Source organism: Phascolarctos cinereus, unplaced genomic scaffold (assembly GCF_003287225.1).
Source record: "Phascolarctos cinereus isolate Bilbo 61053 unplaced genomic scaffold, phaCin_HiC Scaffold_5;HRSCAF=322, whole genome shotgun sequence".
NCBI lineage: Eukaryota > Metazoa > Chordata > Mammalia > Diprotodontia > Phascolarctidae > Phascolarctos > Phascolarctos cinereus.
The window spans coordinates 435,328,065-435,347,657 of NW_027555958.1; the positions used below are offsets into that span (position 1 = coordinate 435,328,065).

General features: G+C 36.8%; 1 protein-coding gene across 4 annotated transcripts in view; it reads right to left on the reverse strand.

Annotated features, from left to right (window-relative positions):
- Window positions 1-3,575: 3,575 nt before the first annotated feature.
- The window catches only part of SSX2IP (SSX family member 2 interacting protein), a 67,601-nt gene continuing 51,583 nt past the window's right edge, over window positions 3,576-19,593 (reverse strand). For 3 of the 4 annotated variants that reach the window (XM_020988717.1, XM_020988714.1, XM_020988715.1), the window contains 6 exons: window positions 13,906-14,056; window positions 12,358-12,494; window positions 11,982-12,155; window positions 9,785-9,899; window positions 8,173-8,335; window positions 3,576-5,222 (listed from right to left, as the gene is read on the reverse strand). In XM_020988717.1, coding sequence (XP_020844376.1) covers window positions 5,042-5,222; window positions 8,173-8,335; window positions 9,785-9,899; window positions 11,982-12,155; window positions 12,358-12,494; window positions 13,906-14,056 — 921 coding nt within the window. In that variant the 3' untranslated portion in view covers window positions 3,576-5,041. The remainder of the gene's footprint in view (window positions 5,223-8,172; window positions 8,336-9,784; window positions 9,900-11,981; window positions 12,156-12,357; window positions 12,495-13,905; window positions 14,057-19,593) is intronic. The other variant, XM_020988718.2, reaches the window with a different exon arrangement.

Genomic DNA, 19,593 nt, shown 5'->3' on the forward strand with positions numbered 1-19,593 from the left:
TGACCCCTCATCCTCCCTCACCCAACATGTCAATATATCCAGTAAGTTGCTGAACTTTTTCTGCTTTCACATCTCTTACAATCACCTCCTTCTCGCTAATCAAACAACCATCACCCTAGCTCATACAGTCTTTCTCTCTTGCAGGAAAATACAATAAATGGAATTTCTATCAGAAATTGGTCTCCCTGCCTTACCTCTCCCCACTCCAATTCACCCTTCACACAGCTGTCAAAGAGATCTTTCTTAGATTCAGGTTTGACTGTCACTGCTCTTCTCAATCAATCCCAGTGGTTCCTTATTATTGCCTTTAGGAGAAAAATAAAGTTCTCTGTTTTGCCTATAGAGCCTTTCACAACCTGACCAAAACTTACTTCCTGGATTTATCAGACATCACTTCCTGTCCCACAGTCTTGGACCCAAACTGTCCTTTCTCTTCTTCACATATGACACTCCAACTCCTAATGCCTTTGCAAGTGGCTGTCCTCTATGTTTTACACTCCTTAGTCTCCCCTAAAGAATGCTATTATTGGAGGAGAGTATTATTGGGGGTGGGGAAGAGGCTGGAGGACTAGGGCACAGTGAAGAGAGCAAATTGCTCCTTTGAGTAGAGCATATCAGGTCCCACTAATTGGGACAGAATTCCTCACTTGTTTCAAGGCTCAGCCTAAGCACCATCTTTTATATGAAACCTTCCCTGAAAAGACCAACTGAAAAAGATTCTGTCCTTCCTCAAACTTTCCTGTTCCACATCATCTGAATCTTTCCTTTTCCCAGGTCACATTTTAACTTGTATTACACCGAGGTACATGTTGTAGTTCCAGCAGAATGGAAGTGCCCTGAGAGGTATCATTTTTGAGCCTGTATACCCAAATCTATTATTATCTTGCACACAATAGGTATTTAATGAATGTTTGAGTAGTTTCTGGTGCTTATGGTGAGAGAGACTGAGTTAAGCTTTAGAAAGTAGAGCATTTGACGGCAGAAATTCTAATACACTGTTCTAGAATACCAATGTCAAATGTAATAGGGATCTGAATGAGAGGTACCTGGCTGAGGGCAAATTACAGGATATGACTCTTTGCGTCAGAGAACAGACAATTCCATGCTTTTCCATTTCGGTGCTATAACCTTCAGTTGCTTGTTATGAAAACTGCTTAGCCTCCTTTAATGGAAGTCTGATAAAGCATAAAAGGATCTTTACATTTCACAAATGGGAAACTCAAGTTTGAAAGTCTGTTAAGTGCTTTAGATTGTGTTTATTTCCTTGAAGAAAACTAGAAAGTCTTAGTTGACTTGCATTTATAATTTTCTTCTAAATTCTGGAGAAATTTGAAAAATTTCACTTGTTCCTTACCTTACCATTGATCTTTTACGATGTAATACTTACAAAAGGCTGGTGGACCTCTGAACACAACAGAAAGTTATGGTCACTAAGACTCTGGTCAAAAGATCTCTTAGACACAGTAATACTGACAAAATGAGAGAAAAGAATGGTATTGATAGTGGGTGTTGGTGGTTGGGGAGAGTCTGGGGACTGGTGGAAAATGAAGCAAGCAAACTGTTCCTTTGGACAGAGTAGATGGGTTTCACTGGGGACAGGTTAGAGGTTTTATGCTTTTTTTTTTTCTTCTTAAATCAAGGACTATAGCTCTACAGTAGAAGTCAGACATGTATTAAAATAACTTGCAGGTGCCTGCTTTCCTGTCAGTTTGTTCAACCCCCATGATTCAAGAGAATTTTTCCATCTTTTTTGAAACATCTCTGAACACCAATGGCCATTCTGTAGTTAGCATCTCAAAGACAGCGACTCCTTTACTATCTGCTGTCCTTCATCCTTCCTACGGTATTGGCTCACCCTTATTTTAGGTCATACAAGTCCTTAATATTTTTGTCCCATTTAGACACATCAACAATGTTGACATGCTAAAGCCTTTGGGTTCTACTTGTGTCTTTAAAGTGCCTTTGGGCACTTTAATTCTTCTGAAATTGTGGTGTACTCATTCATAGCTAGATAGGATCACTAGAAAAATATTGGTGTTAAACAGGTTAGTGAAGCAGTAGGCAGTTAAGCCAATATAACTGAACAGAACTTTACAGAATCTCTAAAATTTCATCTGTTGGATCTTCTCCTAATCAATTCTATGTCTAGCTTGTTGCCTATCTGCGTTGCTTATCCAAGATAGTGACGATTTCACTGACTGTCCAACTGCCCATTAACTAGAAACAGCTGGTGGATAGGGTGCTGGGCCTGGAGTCAGGAAGCCCGGCATTCAAATTCAGCCTCAGACACTTAAAGAGTTATGTGACCCTAGGTAAGTCATGCAACTGTTTGCCTGTTTCCTGAACTGTAAAATGGGGTAACAATACCTTACAGGTATTGTTGTGAGGATCAAATGAGATGTTTATGAAAAGGAAATAGTAGGTACTCTATGTTTTACTCCCTGCACCCTTCCCTGTCACCGTCTTGGCAATTGACATTTTTTATCCATTTTGTTTCTCTACTGTGGACGGTGAGACCAACCTTCTGTGGATTTCACTAAGGATTTTGTAGTGTTCCAGTCCTGGCTATGATTAGCACAACTGACCCTATAAGCAGCTTTTGTTTAATCTTGCCAACAATAAAAAGTCTTTTTTTTTAAAGTACACCTACTACTTCTCAACAAATGTGTTGAAATATTTTTTTTAAATGTACTCTGGTTTCATATTATGGACAACAAAGGGGATGGGAGGATAGAAAATAAGAGTAAAAGAAAGGGAGCAAGAAGTTAAAGATCCAGGGATGAAGAGTCTTAGAGAGGCAGGAGGTTCATCAGGCTGGATCATTCATTGTACTCACCTGGACTGTGACATGATTAACCATTATCAACAGTTCTTCAATTGCATGGAAACAAGAAAGCTCAGGGTATGTTGGAAAACAGAGTATTTTACTGAAAGGTCAAAACCACAAAAGAGTTATCATAAGGAAAACTACGTGAAGTGATAGCAGATTGTAGAGGTCCATGAGGGCCAAGCATAAGAGTTGACACTTGACTTGGTAGGCCAAGCATCTGTCACTGAGGACTCTTGGGCAGAAGCAGCTATACCTATATCTATCTATAGAATGGACTGGAAGGGTAATGATGATCATAATATTAAGTGTTAGCAGTGGGGAGAGGCTTAGCCTCAGAGGTCATCTAATCCAACTCCTTCATTTTATGGATAAGGAAACTGAGGCCCAAGGAAGTTAGGTGGACAGAGTTACAAAGTAGCTGCCATCAGAGGCAGAGAATTTGAACTCAGATCTCCTGATTGCAGAACCAGTACTGTTAACTGACTTAATTTCAGGGGGATGGAATGCTAAAAATCAGAGGAAATCAGAAAACGCTTCTATGTAGAAGATGGTGGTACTTGTAAGACATGAAGAAGGCTAAAGATTCCCAGAGGGCAATGAAAACCTGGTGGAAAACCTATGCAACAGTTTTGAAGCAAGAGACAGAAGGCTTACTTTGGGGAATACCAGAGACCAATCTGGACCACCAAATGTGTGAACAATGTGAAATAAGGCTATGAAAATATATCAAGAACAAGTCATGAAGGGCTTTAAATGACAAACAGATTTTATTTTATCCTGTAGATAACAGGATGACTCATTGAAGCTTGGTGAGCAAAAGAGTGACATGGTTTACATATTATATATATGGCAGGTTGCCCAGAAACACAATGGCAGACAGGCCAGTCTGATGTGTAGCCCTCGAAAGGCACGTACTGGGTCTCTATGGGACCTTGCACAGTTTACCACCTGATTGCAATGGGATGGTTCCTTTGGAGAAGAATGCGAACCTGTGTTCTTTTCCTCCCTCCTTCTCCCTCTTTCTACTCTATAGCAATCATGGGAAACGCTGGATTTAACAGGATTTTATATTCAATGTGCCAGTGTGCTAGGAACTGGATTGTACAAGGAACCTTTAAAAAAATGTCCCATAAAAGCATACCAAAATGCTTCAATGGTAAATCCTAAACGCTACATGGCCACTTCACATCTCCAGCTGGAACAGATACTCTAGCTAATGGTAGATAATTGCTGCTGTGCCAGTCAAACAAATATCACCATAATCAATACTCTAACCAGTAGAAATATAATTCTGAGATGGTCTTATTTTAAAGGTATTTCTGATTCCATGCCCCCAAATGACATATATGTGTGTATATAAAATTTTCTATGTATGTATACATAACATATATATATAATACACATACATATATATATAATGTATAAAAACTGTCCTTTTAAATAACTGACCCATGTTTTAAAACCCAAGTGAATAATTTCTACAGTACTCAGTAATAAACATTGTAAGAAATCAGTTTCATAAGAATAGCTTTTTCACATTTATTGCTCAGATATATTTAAAAAGTCCAGTCCTTTAATGTAATATGGCAACAGCCCTAACACATCTGTAAACAGAATATTACTAAAAAAAGGTTTAAACTGGCATATAAAATACTATGATTATGGATGCATGAAATTATTTAATTTTAAAGCATCTTAACATAATCATGTATAACTATGTACAAAATATACATAAATCTCAATTTAAAACATATGAAAGAGGCAATTTCAAATCACACAAGACGTAATAAATATAAGCTTGCTTTGTTAAAAATCTACATTGTACATTCAAGTAAAGGCATAACTTCCAATGCCAGTTACATTTGGAACAAAATTAAACATTTACAATAATTGGTTTCCTAAAAGTGCTACCTTTTATGTCTATAAAAAGAAACGCTCCTTCTAGTGCTTCAGTTTCCATCTGAAATGTCTCTACATTCCTTTATTCACAGAACCAGAAGCTTCTGTTACTAAAAATCCAAAGCTTCTGTATCTTTTTCAATGGATAACATTTCAGTTCTTTGGGGAACAGAGGATAGGGAAGTCAGAACAAACAACTCAAGACGACTTTCTTTAAAACCATTAAATACGATCAAGTTTATCCCACTTTGCATCTTAGACAAGAGAATTTATGAACACATTAACTTAATCAAGCACATCCATACGGTATGCCTATGGTAAGCCATCTCTGTGTTCTATGGACCAATCTGTACAGGCCAAAGATCGTGAACCAGAACAGCCTCCTTCCTGCGAGTCCGATCTTGATGCCACACTCCATTTCTGAGCTGTGCATTCCCTTCCAACCTGATTTGGTTTAGTGTCTTCTGTAGCTACATTCAGTACACAGCTTGAACTGTTGAAAAAAATGTCAGTATTACTATGTTTTATTTATATTTGTACTTTATTTCCAAGATGTTTCAAAAATTCCATATTATCTCACAGGCAGAGTTTCAAAATGACAGGCTAATTGGAGGGGCAGAGGAAGAAGTACTTCAAATTACTTCATTGCAGTATCTGAATACTTCCTGTACTCCCTGATTTCCTGGCCCCCAGAAAACATCACAATAAATAGGAGTCAATTCTAGGTGCGAGTTGCCCATCTGAAGACCAGGGCTCTTTAAAGAGACTAGGGGCCCCTGTAGGGTCTACTACCAGTGTCCCATTCCTTTCAAGTCCTCCCCACATAACCACTCCATTTCTCCAGATAATCACTTAAGGTGGCTAGCACAGTTTCAATAATATAGTCTAAGATGTGTTCATTTAAAGTGGTATCTACTATAGCCACTCAGAAATACATGAAAGCTATTTATTTCTTTTTTCAAACTAAAGGTACTTACCCACTGAATAGTTATTTGTAAGTCTGATACTTTGTCAACTGAACACCCAATAATACTCTTTTTCAATAGAAATTGTTATCATAACGTTAACTGCAACAGTCTAAAACAGGTGTGATAAACCTGCGGCCTTCTAGGTCCTTAGGGTGCAGTCTTTAGACTGTGTCCAAGTTTTCCAGAACAAATCCTTTTATTAAGGGGATTTGTTCTGTGAAGTTTGGATTCAGTCAGAGGACTGCACTTGAGGACCCAGAGGGCCACATGTAGCCCTGAGGCTGTAGGTTCCCCACCCCTGGTCTAGAACAATTCTCTTATGAATTAATTTTGGCTTCCTATATGCTATCTGCACATGATGTAGGAGAAAGAGTATTGTATTTGGTACTAGAAGATGTGGGTTCAAATTCAGACTCTGCTACCACCAGGGTCTCTCCAGCATCCAACATCATCATGGTAAAAACGAGCTTTGTGGGCTGGATGTCCCCCAAGGTCCCTCTCTCCCTGTTCAATATTCTATGATATATACTCCTCAAAGTGACTGTGGAAAGGCCTCGAATAAAAATAGTTGTCTTGAGTAATAAAAATCTGAATCGAAAAAAAGGCCCATCTCTATTAATAACTAGAACTTCTTAATCAATACACAATGAGACCTTCCTGAGATGCTGTCCTTGAACTCCATGCCATGAAGATACATAATAAATCAAATTACCTTAAGAATTTTTTAGATCATTCAGTAGTGGAATGCCCCACACCAGAGCATTAAGACACTTCTTACTGAATTCTGCTCTTAGCAAAGTTATATTAAGGGTGTAATACAGTTCGGTTTTATAAACATATTTTTGGCAATTAATCTTATTCGAAAACCACTTTTTATGGTTTTGTTTTAATTTCAAAGGCTCCTAAGTATGAAATAAGGTAATAATATCCACTTCAAACATTTTCATTATACTGGCCTTCAGAATAGCAGAAGAGGAAATGTTATCCATTTTATGATATAAATTTACATTACTAATCAAACTCAGATAACTTTTGAAAGAGGATAATTAAGCCAACCATGCTATTTTGTTGTAATAAAATTCAAATTTTCCACTCACAAGAAAATCCTTAATTCTTACAGGTTAAGTAAAAGCATACTTAACAACTAATGCTACATAATTCTTACTGGTTATTCCTAGCAGGAGGCTTTTTAAAAGAGTTCCGTAAGTATATTCTCTGGAATTATATTATTTTCATTTTGACTGACAATTAGTTACTTTTTCACTCACTTTAAAATCTTGTCTTGGATTTAGTTAAGACCAAATAAATATTAAAAGACATTGCTACTGCTGTCTTCCTTAATGATCTATTTCAATTCTGATGAATGATAGACTAAAAACCTCATGCTTTTGCTAACATTTTCAATGATTCTGCAAGCATTTTTTCCTTTGATACTTTTTTCCTTTAATTGTACTCTTATGTTCCTTTAAATTCTCACCCTTCTTTTGAAATCATCTACAAATTAATATTGAGGGCTCTTCTTTTTTTCCCTCATATTGGTGCTTTTCTTTTAAACAAAGCCAACCAATCCCATGACTACTTAGGGGAAGGAGAATGCCTTCTCAGCATTTCTGTTGCTCAGCGCTAGCTTGCTCTCATTCTCTAGCCTCAACTTCCCCACTATTTTCAGCCAAAATGCTCCACAGAGTCCCCTAGGTTCAGGTGACGGCTGCTTCTACCCTAGACTCATTTCTTTTCTGGGGTTCAGGACACACTGATCAGCTCCCACCCTACTGTTAACTGCTTCTACCAGTACTTGGCTCTGCTACAACTCCCTACTTTCCCTTTTGTTTGCTCATGCTTTCCCTCTATCCTACACCAGGCATTTTCTTAACAGTCCACTGAGGAAAAGTCCAACCCAAAGCGTAGCAGTATATGAATCCAAAGAAGAACTGAATGAAAATCTCAAGGGTATCTTAAGGTAGAAATAAGGGGAAAAGAATGGAAAAGGTGAAATTTAAAACACATCAAGACATCTCTGAGGTAGTGAGGTTATTTTCCCATATTAATATCCTCAGATGAACTCTTCTTCACCACTCAAATTTAGTAGACTGATGTATGTTCCTTGTTTTCCTATTTAAAAGGGTACATTTAAAGAAATTTTAAAAATAGACATACAACATTATCCCTTTAAATAAGTTTCTAATTATCAGGAACTGATTTGACATTTGAAGTACTTTTTAAAAAGCTAAGTAATTCCTATCATTCATTCTAAATCTTTGCATTTTAAAAGGATATTAAGTAATTGAACTAACATTATAATGTCTGTATATAATACCTATATTTGGTGATATACTAAATTAATTTTCTATGGACAATAGAAAGTTCTTCTATGGACAACAAAGCCTTTGATATAACAGCTTTTTTATTTCAACAATGCAAGTGTCTACCACTTTCCAGAAGTATATGAAAATAAGGCCACCTATAGACTAATACCTATTTTCTGATATATGGCGAATTGTCTGGAAAAGCTCTGAAGTGGAAGGGGAAACAGGTAGAGATTTAGTGAGTTTAGACGTGCGTACTGAAGACTCGCTAAACACAGAATAAGATTTTTGTCCAGGCTTGGAGTGCAGTGTTAGATTGTCCTGATCAGAACCTGAAAAAGAAAAAGAGTAAAAATGTTCATTTCTTGAGAAATTCTGAACTATGAGAGACTAATCTTGTGAAATGGCCTAAGGCAAGGGTGGGGAACCTGCAGCCTCCTGGCCATATGTGGCCTTCTAGGTTCTTGGGTGCGACCTTCTGACTGAGTCCAAGTTTTACAGATAAAGTCTTTTTATTTAAAAAAAATTTTTTAAAACAAGTTTTATTTCATTAAATATTTCCAATTATATTTGTTTTAAAAAATTTACATTCACTATTTTTTTCTTTTCTTTATTAAATTTACTTATTTTTAGTTTTCAACATTATAAGATTGAGTTCTAAATTTTCTCCTACTCCCTCCCCAAGATGGTGTGCAATCTGACACGTACATCTGTATATGAATGTATATGATCATGTACATTCATATTAAACATATTTATACGTCAGTCATGTTGTAAATAAGAATTAGAAGCAAAGGGAAAAACCACAAGAAAACAAATCATTTTATTAAGGGATTTGCTCTGTGAAGTTTGGATTCAGTGAAAGGGCTGTACTTGAGGACCTGGAGGGAGGGCCACATTTGCTGGCCTCGAGGCCACAGGATCCCCACCCCCAACCTAGTGACAGACCTGAGACCAATGAGGTGAATTATTGAGTATCCTTTTAGTTCTAGGATTCCAACTTCCTTAGGAATGCTCTTCTGTTACTAAAATATAAATTTGAGGAGGGCCTTGGAGTGAGGAACTCCACCAACATACCTGGCTGTGTGACTCTGGGCAAGCCACTTAACTAATCTTTCAGTGACTTAATTAATTTTAAACTACAATTAATTTGATCTACTGATCAGTCATGGAATTGTGATGATGAAGGGAACTTCCATGTAGGAAACTGCTCCCTGACCTGGTAAAATCCCAGAGCTTGCAAAAACTTGCATAAGACTTGAGCAATTCTGAACTTATTTCAAAAGGATCTATAATTTTGTCTGTGTGGATATTCCTTCCCCATTGATACAGCTCTAACCCTCTCTGGAATTTAGTAAATAGTCAATAGTAGTTGTTTTACACGAAAAATTCATCACCTGATATGGCTAACCTTGCAATGAAACTCTCTGAACTCAGCCAAGATGGTGCTCAGACAGCAGTCATCATACCTGTCACAGCAACTGTAAGCTGAGAAGGATTTGCCACATCTTGTACTCTACTAGCAGGGCCTCCTGTACCCTGCTCACTTTCATAGTAAAATGAAGAATCAAAGGAGCAGCTCAGGAGGATTCCTCAGAATATTTATATACCACAACTGACTTGAAGGTTTTGAAATGTTTAGTTATCATTATGCACTCATGTTCAGTCTGATGATAAGAAACACAAAAATAAAGTCTGCATAGTAATTGCTTGCATTAATAAACATGCATCCAAATGAAATATCCTCAAGTTTGTTTGTTCTTCATTTGCAAACTACTTACTTCCTGAAAAGGCACTTTGAGGTTTTCCATTTTCTGAGTTCTTATTGTCAAAAGAAGTCATGTTTAAGAACTGCTGCTTTAGCCAACCAGCTCGGTCTTCTTCAAAGGCCTTCCTCTATGAAAGGACAGACACAATCACATAAAAATGTAACAAATGCCTCTATACATGTCACCGTTTTATTTATTTCCTGGGACATTCTTGGAAACATTAGCTAAAATGAGTTTCCTGGAAATCTAAGGAAAATCTATTAGTTTCATTTAAGAGAGCTAGACTTTAAACTTACCATAGGCAAAATTTACCCTCTGTCTAACATATTCAATTATGAATGTTCTCTGAATTAAGCAGTTTCAAAATACAAGGCAGAAGGGGCAGCTAGCTAGCATAGTGGATAGAGTCCTGAACAGGCCTTGGAGTCAGGAGGATCTGAGTTCAAATTTGACCTTAGACCCTTGACACTTACTAGCTGTGTGACTATGGGTAAGTCACTTAACCCTGATTGCCTCACCAAAAAGAAAAAAAAATAGGCAGTGGTGTATAATTTATAAATAACATAAAATGTTAAGAATCTAAACTTTCAAGTGACAGCAGAATACACTGGTATATACTATGTTTTTGTATATTGTCACTTATCAATGGGAAGTAGTATCTTGTATTGAGAAAAGTATTAGACTAATTCAAAGATAAAGGTTTGAGTCTTCAGTCAGTCACTTACTCATTGTATGATCTTGATCATTACAATCATGACAAGACCAAATTTAGTTTCTATATCTGTAAAATGAAGACAATATCTGCCCTTTCTCCATCACAGAGTGTTGTAAGGATCAAGCAATAATATAAGGGGAAATTTTTTTTAAATGTAAAACATAATTCTGATCAATACAATGATCCAAGACAACGCCAAAGGACCCATGATGAAAAATATTACCCATCTCCAGAGAGGGAACTGATGAATGCTGAGTGCAAACTGAAGCATATTATTTTTTAATTTATTTTTCTTTCCTTTTTGGGAGGTGGTGTGTGACATGGCTAAGACTTCGTAAGTATAATGGATATTGTATCCATTATACTTGCCTTCTCAAGGCGTTGGGGGGGGGAGAAGGTGGAACTCAAAATTTTTTTAAATGAATGCTAAAAATTAATTAGAAAAAATAAATGTAAAGCATTTGCCAATGTTAAGCATTACATTAAATTGTCCCTTTAAGATTATTAGAACATACCGAGGACTAAAAACTGACAAACTTCCATTCCAGCTATAAAGGACAAGAGCCAAAGAAGTGGTTACAAGTAGTTTCTAAGGCTTCTAAGCAGTTATGAGTGAGTTCCAGAAACACTCTTCCTATATACTCTAAAATAACCTCCCAGAAGACAGTAGAAAAACAGAAAACAAATCAATCTTTTTTTCCTTCCAGGAGATAGTAGCGATACTGTCAAATAAGGAGGTCAAGCAGAAAGTAGTTTGTCCTGTGCTACTCTTTGTGGACACCACCTCTTGATAGAACATACGTTGCTAGCAAAAGACAATTGATACTGATCAGCACAGAGTTCTAGTTTAAAGTCAGTGTCAGCCATTAAAAAGTAAGTTAGAAACGTCTGAAGGGGCCAGGCAGGGTCGAACATTACTGCCACAAGGGGAGGCTGAGGCTGGTGGGTCTTTTCAGCAGTGGGATTCTGAACCGTAATAGGGCAAAAGCTGATGCAGGGCCTGTAACCAAGTCTAGCATCAGTAGGGGGAGTCCCCAGGAGTAGTGAGACACCGGGCTGCCTAAGGATGGGCAAACTGACCCAGGTCAGAAACATGGAGCAGGTTAAAGCTTCTATGCCAAATGGTATTTGGATCAGGCCCACGAGTGGCCACTGTACATCTACCCTGAGTGAGATACGGAAACTTGTTCCAAAAAATGTCTGAAGAAAAGTTCTCAAAAGATCCAGTGCACAGCTTACTAAATATGAACTAAACAATAAAAACAAAAATCCAAGCTAATCCAAGAATATTCTAATTTGTTTCTAAAGAGTCTGAGCATAGACCATCTGATTCCAATTAAGTGCACAAACAGAAAGTGTAGGAAATAGTCCATATTTTTAAAGCACACTAATAATCATATTAACATTTTGATGCTGACTCTTTCAAATATGACCACCCCAGCTCTGAATCTGTGCTAAGAATGAAACTTGCCAGAAATCCAGTCATTTAAATACCTCTAGTCCTAGTCGGATTGCAGCTTCTGTAAAACTCCGTCTTTCTTTCTCAAAGTTCTTTTTTTGTTCTTTAAATAAGGCCCATTCTTCTTCAAGACGTTCTTTTTCTTCCAATAAATAACAGTCTTGTAATAATGAGGAGGTGTCATCATCACACGTAGTGGTGAACTGCTGCTACAAGTTAAAAGAAAGCCTCTTTAAGTTCTAAGATGCTCACCTTGCAGACTGAGATCCTTGCAGTAACCCTCCATCCAAGTTGATTTGGAAAAGGGTGACCAATGCAAGCAATTCGATGTTTTAAGGATTATTAAAAGAAAAGAACGTCATCTTCAGGAATCCCAGGGCACAGGAGTTAGACGAGGTAACTGACATCTACCTGTAAAAGCTGCTGCTGAGTCTGGATCATTTCTTTGCACTGCTGAATTTCCAACTCCAGTTTTTCAGTTTCTTGTTCATGATCCTGTCTTGAGATAACTTCCTCATCCTTAAAGCCTCCCAAGTGTACCTTTGATACTGTGATTCAAAAATACATTTAACATTGTTATAAAAGCCCATATAAGGGTATCTAAGTTCTCTTGTACATGTTAAAATAATAAGTATCTTAGGATTCTTGCCATTCAAGATTTTCATAGATTCTTATAAAATTTAACCATTTCTAAAGGAAGAGATCTTTGCTGTTCTAAATGTCAAAATCCACCATAAATCCTAACTTCAAGATCAAATGCCTTCAATATCACAACATACAAAACAAGTGGGTTTCACTGCAGCTATAGTTAGCATGTACCTTACTATGTTAGAAATTAAATTGTTTCTTCTGTATATATTATAGTTTTTTATAAATTGTACATCTAATATATAACTTTTATATTCATTTGTCCAAGCACTTATCTTGGCTAAAGAAAGATAATTTTCACTACTGTAAATATTACAGCAAGACTATGTAATAAAATTCATGAATTATATTTTGTTGCCACTTCTATTTCAAAGCAAATTATTTAACTTGGGACTTACTCCTTTATTACAGGCATCAGCATATGAAAATATTATTTGAGACTTGTTCTCTGGTATTAAATGCAAGATTATAAACTTTAAGCCTGCTTGTAAAATCAGAGTACAGTTTATTTATTGTTGATAATGGCTGAAATTAAAGTAATATATTTAAACACTTAGTTCTGGAATAAAAATATAAACATTATTTTATTAGTCATTCTTCCCTGCTAAAGATATTTGTCAGCACTGAATTTATAGCTGAGCAATTTATGATGATTTTTTTCTGCAGAACAATAATTCCTTCAAGTAAATAGGCTTGCCCAATAACCAATTTATTAATAACTAAAACTCTATGTAATTTCTGTTTCAAGTAAACACATAAAATATTAAAGAATATATTCTAGAAATCTACGCTAAGAAATGTCTAAGGTGTAAGGAAAGATGGAAATACTATGTGAATTTATATTGCATTTTAAGTAGTGCTTGATTTTAAAACGTTTAGAATGAAAACAAAATGACCTGATTTACTCCCACTGACTTAATCCCACTGACAGACTATACTTATACTACAGGCACCCAAATGAGCTTTTCTCAAAGAAGACTTACTGTTTTTCCAAAGTACATTTCTCCAGGCAAAACAATTCTAATATAATGCCCAAAAGCAGACAAAATTTTCTATTTCTAAGTACCATGCTTTAAATATTTGTTTTAGGACATATACTTGAATGTGACCCCATAACTTGTTTTCTAGGTATCTGACAAAGGTTAAAAAAGTATACATATACATAATGCCACTATAACATTTGCAATAAATATCTGTATTCAAAGACGCTTCTGTAAGATGTATCAACACATTCATCTGAATACTTCTCTGGGCAGTGTTATTGCATTTGGTGTCACAAGTTAGCTAAAAATGGATAGAAGTCACAATCACCTTGGGTATCAAGTTTTTCAACATGACTTTTCAGAATTCTCCACTGTTTTCTAATGCTATTAGTAAGCTGCTCTCTCACAGTTTCACAGGAGAGTTCCCACATATTTTCTTTACTTAGTTCTGAATTATCTTCTTCGACATCCGACAGGACCTACACATAAATGGGAGAATTTATAGAAATGGAAAAAATAGAAAACAGAAAAAAAAATAGAAAAACTTAGGATACATCAACATTCCAAGTCACTAATTCAGACTGATGAAACGTTTCAGGTTTTTCTCTGACATCTTTACATGGGATTTTGTAAATTAATTTTCTCCTGCTAATCATTAAAAAAACTGCTGAATCAAAGCATATTTTCTACACATAAAACTTTTGCCACAAAGTCATGAGCCCCATTTCTCTTTCTAACAGTCCTGCTGACAAGTTTAGTGAGTTCAATCTTAACACCTCAACATAGTATGGAGGAGACCCTGGCAATTCAAAAACTGCAGTGCTGGAGGAATGTGAGCCCTATAGCAGGTCCTACAACAAACTGAAAAAGCCATGAGGATCCCTTCCAAATCCAAGTCTATGATCTTAAGGGATATTCCAGTTACCTCTAGCTAAATTGGAGTCATTCATCACCAGGGTGACTGCTGGAGGAAGAATCTGTAGATCCTGTGTCCTAAAAGACAGGCAGCTCTGGCCTCAGGCAGAAGACGTAGTTTCAAGTCCTGACACATATTAACTGCACTACTTATCAACAGGCAATCACAATTTCATAAACTTATGTGGAAACTACGTTTATTACAAGAGAAATGAACATGCATGTGGAACCCAAAGATCTCATAAACCATACAGAAGTTTTAATTTTTTTAACAGCAGAACAAAGGAAGGAGGTAAGAGAAATCTCCACCCAAAGGTGAGTGGCATGGGAGAGGGAAAGGGACAGTAAAGGCTGGAAAAGGATAAAACCCCTCCTGAACAGGAGGAGCAAGGCAATGGCAAAAGCCGCATTCTCTTTCCTTGGGAACTGCTAGGGCCTAGCCTGGATGGTCTACTTATCTACAGGGTCCTAGTTGCACAGTTTCTCAGCCTAGCACAGAAGGACTGGTGCCTGCCTTGACTCCCAAGCACACATAGGGAGTCTAGTTTGGTGTGCAAAGAACAAATTACTTCAGCTCAGGGGGGTGGTACGGGTTCATCCTTGACACATTTAGGGCCTTCTGCATGCTCTGGGTCCAGAGTTTCTGGAAAATACGGCAACGCAACAAAACAAGTTCAGGGGACCCTCTGACAATCCTTAACAGACCTAGAAGAGTTCCTGAAGCTCTCAGTGCTCCAGGGAGCTCTCTCAGACTTCAAGTAGAAGAGAAGACGCAGACCTGAATTAGTGGGTGGAGTCTTCTCCTAAGGAAGAATCACAGTCAAATCAAAGAGAACAATATTCCAAGGTCTAAAGGTATCTCAATCTGCAGGGATGGAGGGCCTGAGGTCCCAATATTAACTGAACAACAGACCTCAAAGTGCTGTGGAATGGTGTACTACCAGGGGATTTGCTTTTTGGCACTCCTTCTAATTAGTTAGCTAGATAACAATCAGGGGCAAGGCACTTCACATCCTTCAGATCCCGCTACCCCCTCTACAAAATGATTAAGTGGCTATCAGATCCCTTCCAGCTCTAAAGTACTATACACTATATATACCTCACAGCAAAGAAAGTAATGAATAATGAATTTCTTAATTCTTTTTATTCTTCTGGTAGAAATCAGATTTAATCAAACCAGTATTTAACCAAATACAGTTCTCCTTAACAACAGGAGGGAATAAAATCCATGAAGTTGTTTATGAAACAAAACACACACACATTAGCCCTGCTTTCCAACTGACTTCCACTTTATAACTTGAGATGCATTTCTTTGGAAAATTCCTCAGTCAACACACCAAATCACATTTAATGACATTCTCTGCAATGTTAATAGTACTGAATCAAAGACAAGCTAAACCTGAACAGCTCAAAAAACATCAAAAATCAAATACTGTACATAAAGCCTGCCTGAATAAATAGGAGCAATATAAAATATTTCTAAGTGACCAACCAGGAATTTAATTTTATCCTCCTAAAATTAAGAAATGCAAAACCAATTTGCATTTTACTCAATGATATCAAACTTGTTTTCTGTTACATTATATTAAAATTTCATCTATCAAGTTTAAGGGAACTTTGTCCTCACCCCCCCCACCCTGGTTTACCCATCATAGTTAAACTCAGAACTAAAAAAATTCATCCATACTATACAGTGCTATATATCATGCTACTTTTTAAACTCAGAATCTCTAGGTTCTCCCTAGAAAAATTTAAAATGAGAATGTATTTCTTTGACATTTGCCAAATTTCACCTCAATACAAATGGACCAGCCATGTTCCAGAGCAAAAAGAGAAAGTGTTTTATCTGTGTCTTTGCATCTTTAAGGCCTACTCTAGCACAGTGCCTAAAACACTGTGAGAATTTATTTAATGTTTGCTGAACTGAAACTAATCATTGGTTTCAGGCTGCATTTTCTACAGATTACTTAATTACTTAATATAAACTGAGGGGAAAAGCCCTATATAGTTGTCCATCATGCAATTAGAACTAATACTTAAGCATGTTTAAAAGGATAAAATACAAAAGCTTCAAGTTAGGTTTTAAGAAGAAAAGGAAGACAAGGAAAAGAGTTCTACAAGAAAATTTGGGTATTACTGCTTTTCCAAAGTTAAATACTTAGACCCTAAAAAAATATACAGTATGCTACCCACTTACTAACTGATGATTTGTAGCTACTTTGCCTAACTATAAATGGAAGAGAGCTCCCTGGCCTCAGATCTCCTAGACCTGCCTAAAAAGAGACAACGGCAACACTGTCAGGCAAAGCAAGAACTTTTGAGGGGGCTTTACTGATATGGACCACATGTGACTCTACAGGCAGTTACTAGTGTTAGTGAAATCCTTGCTTGCTTGAGAGCAATAGAAGTCTAGAAAGCAGCAAGATACAATCCCCAAATATACTTATAAAGTAAAACAACTAAATAGCTAAAGAAAAATGAATTATGGCTCGCCTTAGATCAGATATGTAAAACTACTTGGATACAGATTAGAATCAAAACGTTAACTATACTTTAAAAGTCAGTAGGAATCCCAGAAATGATCCAGGAGAGTTGTCTCCATTGGTGTATTGGCCTTTAAAGAACAGAAACTAGAAGACTCAGGACACTGAAACCCCTAAAACCTAGACTGAGACTAAGAGTAAGGGTCAATCCAAATAGACAAAGGCTTGGATTCTGCAAATATGAATATTTATAGGAAGACCTGAGTTAAAAAACAGTACCTATAATCTAAGACATCTCCAACGGCCTCATGATGGAAAATGCTATCCACAAAGAAGAAAGAACTATGGAGTTTGAATGCAGATCAGAGCATACCTATTTGCTATTTTTTTCCTTCTGTTGTGTTTTGTTTCCTCTTTCTGGTGGTTCCTCCTATTGGTTCTAATTCTTAGTTATAACATCACTAATGTGAAAATATGTTTAATAGGAATGTATATGTATAGCCTGTATCAGATTGTGCTCTGTCTTGGGGAGGGAGTTGGGGAGGGAGGGAGAGAAAAATTTAAAACTCAAAAGCTTATGGAAGTGATTGTTGATAATTCAAAATAAATTAATTTTTAAAAATAAAAAAGAATAGTACCTATACCCCAGTAGAAATACAGTGGTAGAGCTACTAGCATTTCTGAATAAACTTTACTGAAAAGAGAGTCACAGTATGTGTCCTCTGGTAGCCAGATAGACCTGCAGCTACATTACCTGGAAATAAAAATAACCTTATGCAATCTTATGTATTAATGTCAAGGACTTGTGATTTCGTTACTGTGAAAACTCCCTCCTCCTCTGATACAGATTGCAGCCCCCTAATTTACAGCCTAAAAGAGTTGCCTGAGACTCAGAAGCTAAATGTCTTGTCTGTGGTAATTTAGAGAATAAATTACAGGCAGAATTTGAACGCTGGTACTGACTCCAAGTCCAGCACTCTATCAACTATACCCCACTGCCTCTCTTTTTTGAGCTTTTATTTTATAAACTGCTACTAATAATCACAAATTAATGTTTTCATATGGCCCATTAAAGTTTATAAAGTACTTGTCACAACCTTTTTGTGATATATTTGGATACAAGTGTTATCCTCATTTCTCAGATGAGGAAACTGAGGTTCTGAGAGGTTGTGACTTGGCTATGTAAACATTTGAGGCAAGATTCAAATGTAGGTATGACTGTCAGTCCAGTGTTTTCTCCAACAAACCACTGCTGCCTCTCTATAGATATACAGAATAGCCATACTGGCCAGTAAGTTATTAGTCTCTATCCTTTTTAGACACAACAACTCAAGTTTTAAATTAAGCAATTCTTTTCACCAAATCATCTACCTCTAACAGCATGAACCTCACTTACAGGCTAGGTACTTAATCTTACCAGAAGGCTTTTCATATCAAATTATTTTAATTAAGAAAAATTAATCACTCCTCTAAATACTGCAGAGAGAAACAAATTCTACATTCTATAAGACAGCATGAGGGCCATGTACAATTATGTACTTTAAGGGCCATAGAGAGATCTGGTACCAAGATCTCAGCAAAGCCACTATATCAAAATAACACATGTACAATTAGACAAAGAATATGCTTTAATGGAAAAATCTATAAACTGTTAATCAGAAGATTTGAGCTTGAGTTCCAAGTAAGCTATAAATTGGCTGTTATACCTTAGGCAAGTCCCTTAACTGATCTAAGTTTACTTTTCTCATCTGTAAAATTAAAGGGCTAAATAATATGATTTCTACAGGTATCCTTTTATCTCTAAAATTCTAGGCTCTTATGAGCCACTTACTTGACCTTTAAAGTAGGTGGTATCTAAGGATATTTTACATTGTAACGGTGACATAAATATGCTTAGTAAAAAAAAATCAATATTTGCCAGATATATTATTAAAAGTGAAGCAAGAAAATTATAAGAAACACTTCCATACAATATAAAAACCTGATCTGAAATAAGAGCAAATAGATGAGTTCAGAATTCTTGTTCCCACTAACACCTGGTTCCTCACTCAGGCATTGACCACACAAGCTTTCCTTTATAGCCATGGCTGGGGTAGATAATTTCTAACCACCATCCCCTCCCTCTGCCCAACCATCAACTGAAGCACACACCTAACCTGGAATTTCTACCCAGAAGACAACCAGATGTACTCCATTCCATTCCTAACTCAAGGATCTGGAGCAAGAAAAAATTTAGGGAAGAAGACTAACAGAGAAACCACAAAGTATAAATAGAGAAGGTGGCAGAGAATAAGATGGCTAGAGAAAAGTGGAGGGGAAAAAAAACTTCTCAGGGGAAAAAAAACTGCAGGGAAACACAAAGAAAGAAAAATAGGCAGGCAGCCCAGGTCACAAGACAACTAAGAAATATTATGTAATGGAAAATATGCTGAAAACTCCCAAAGAAAAAACAAAGCAAGGGGGCAGCTAGGTGGCACAGTGGATAGAGCACTGGCCCTGAAGTCAGGAGGACCTGATTTCAAATCCGGCCTCAGACCAAACACTTGACACTTACTGGCTGTGTGTCCTTGGGCAAGTCTTAACCTCAATTGCCTAAAAAAACAAACAACCCCCCCCAA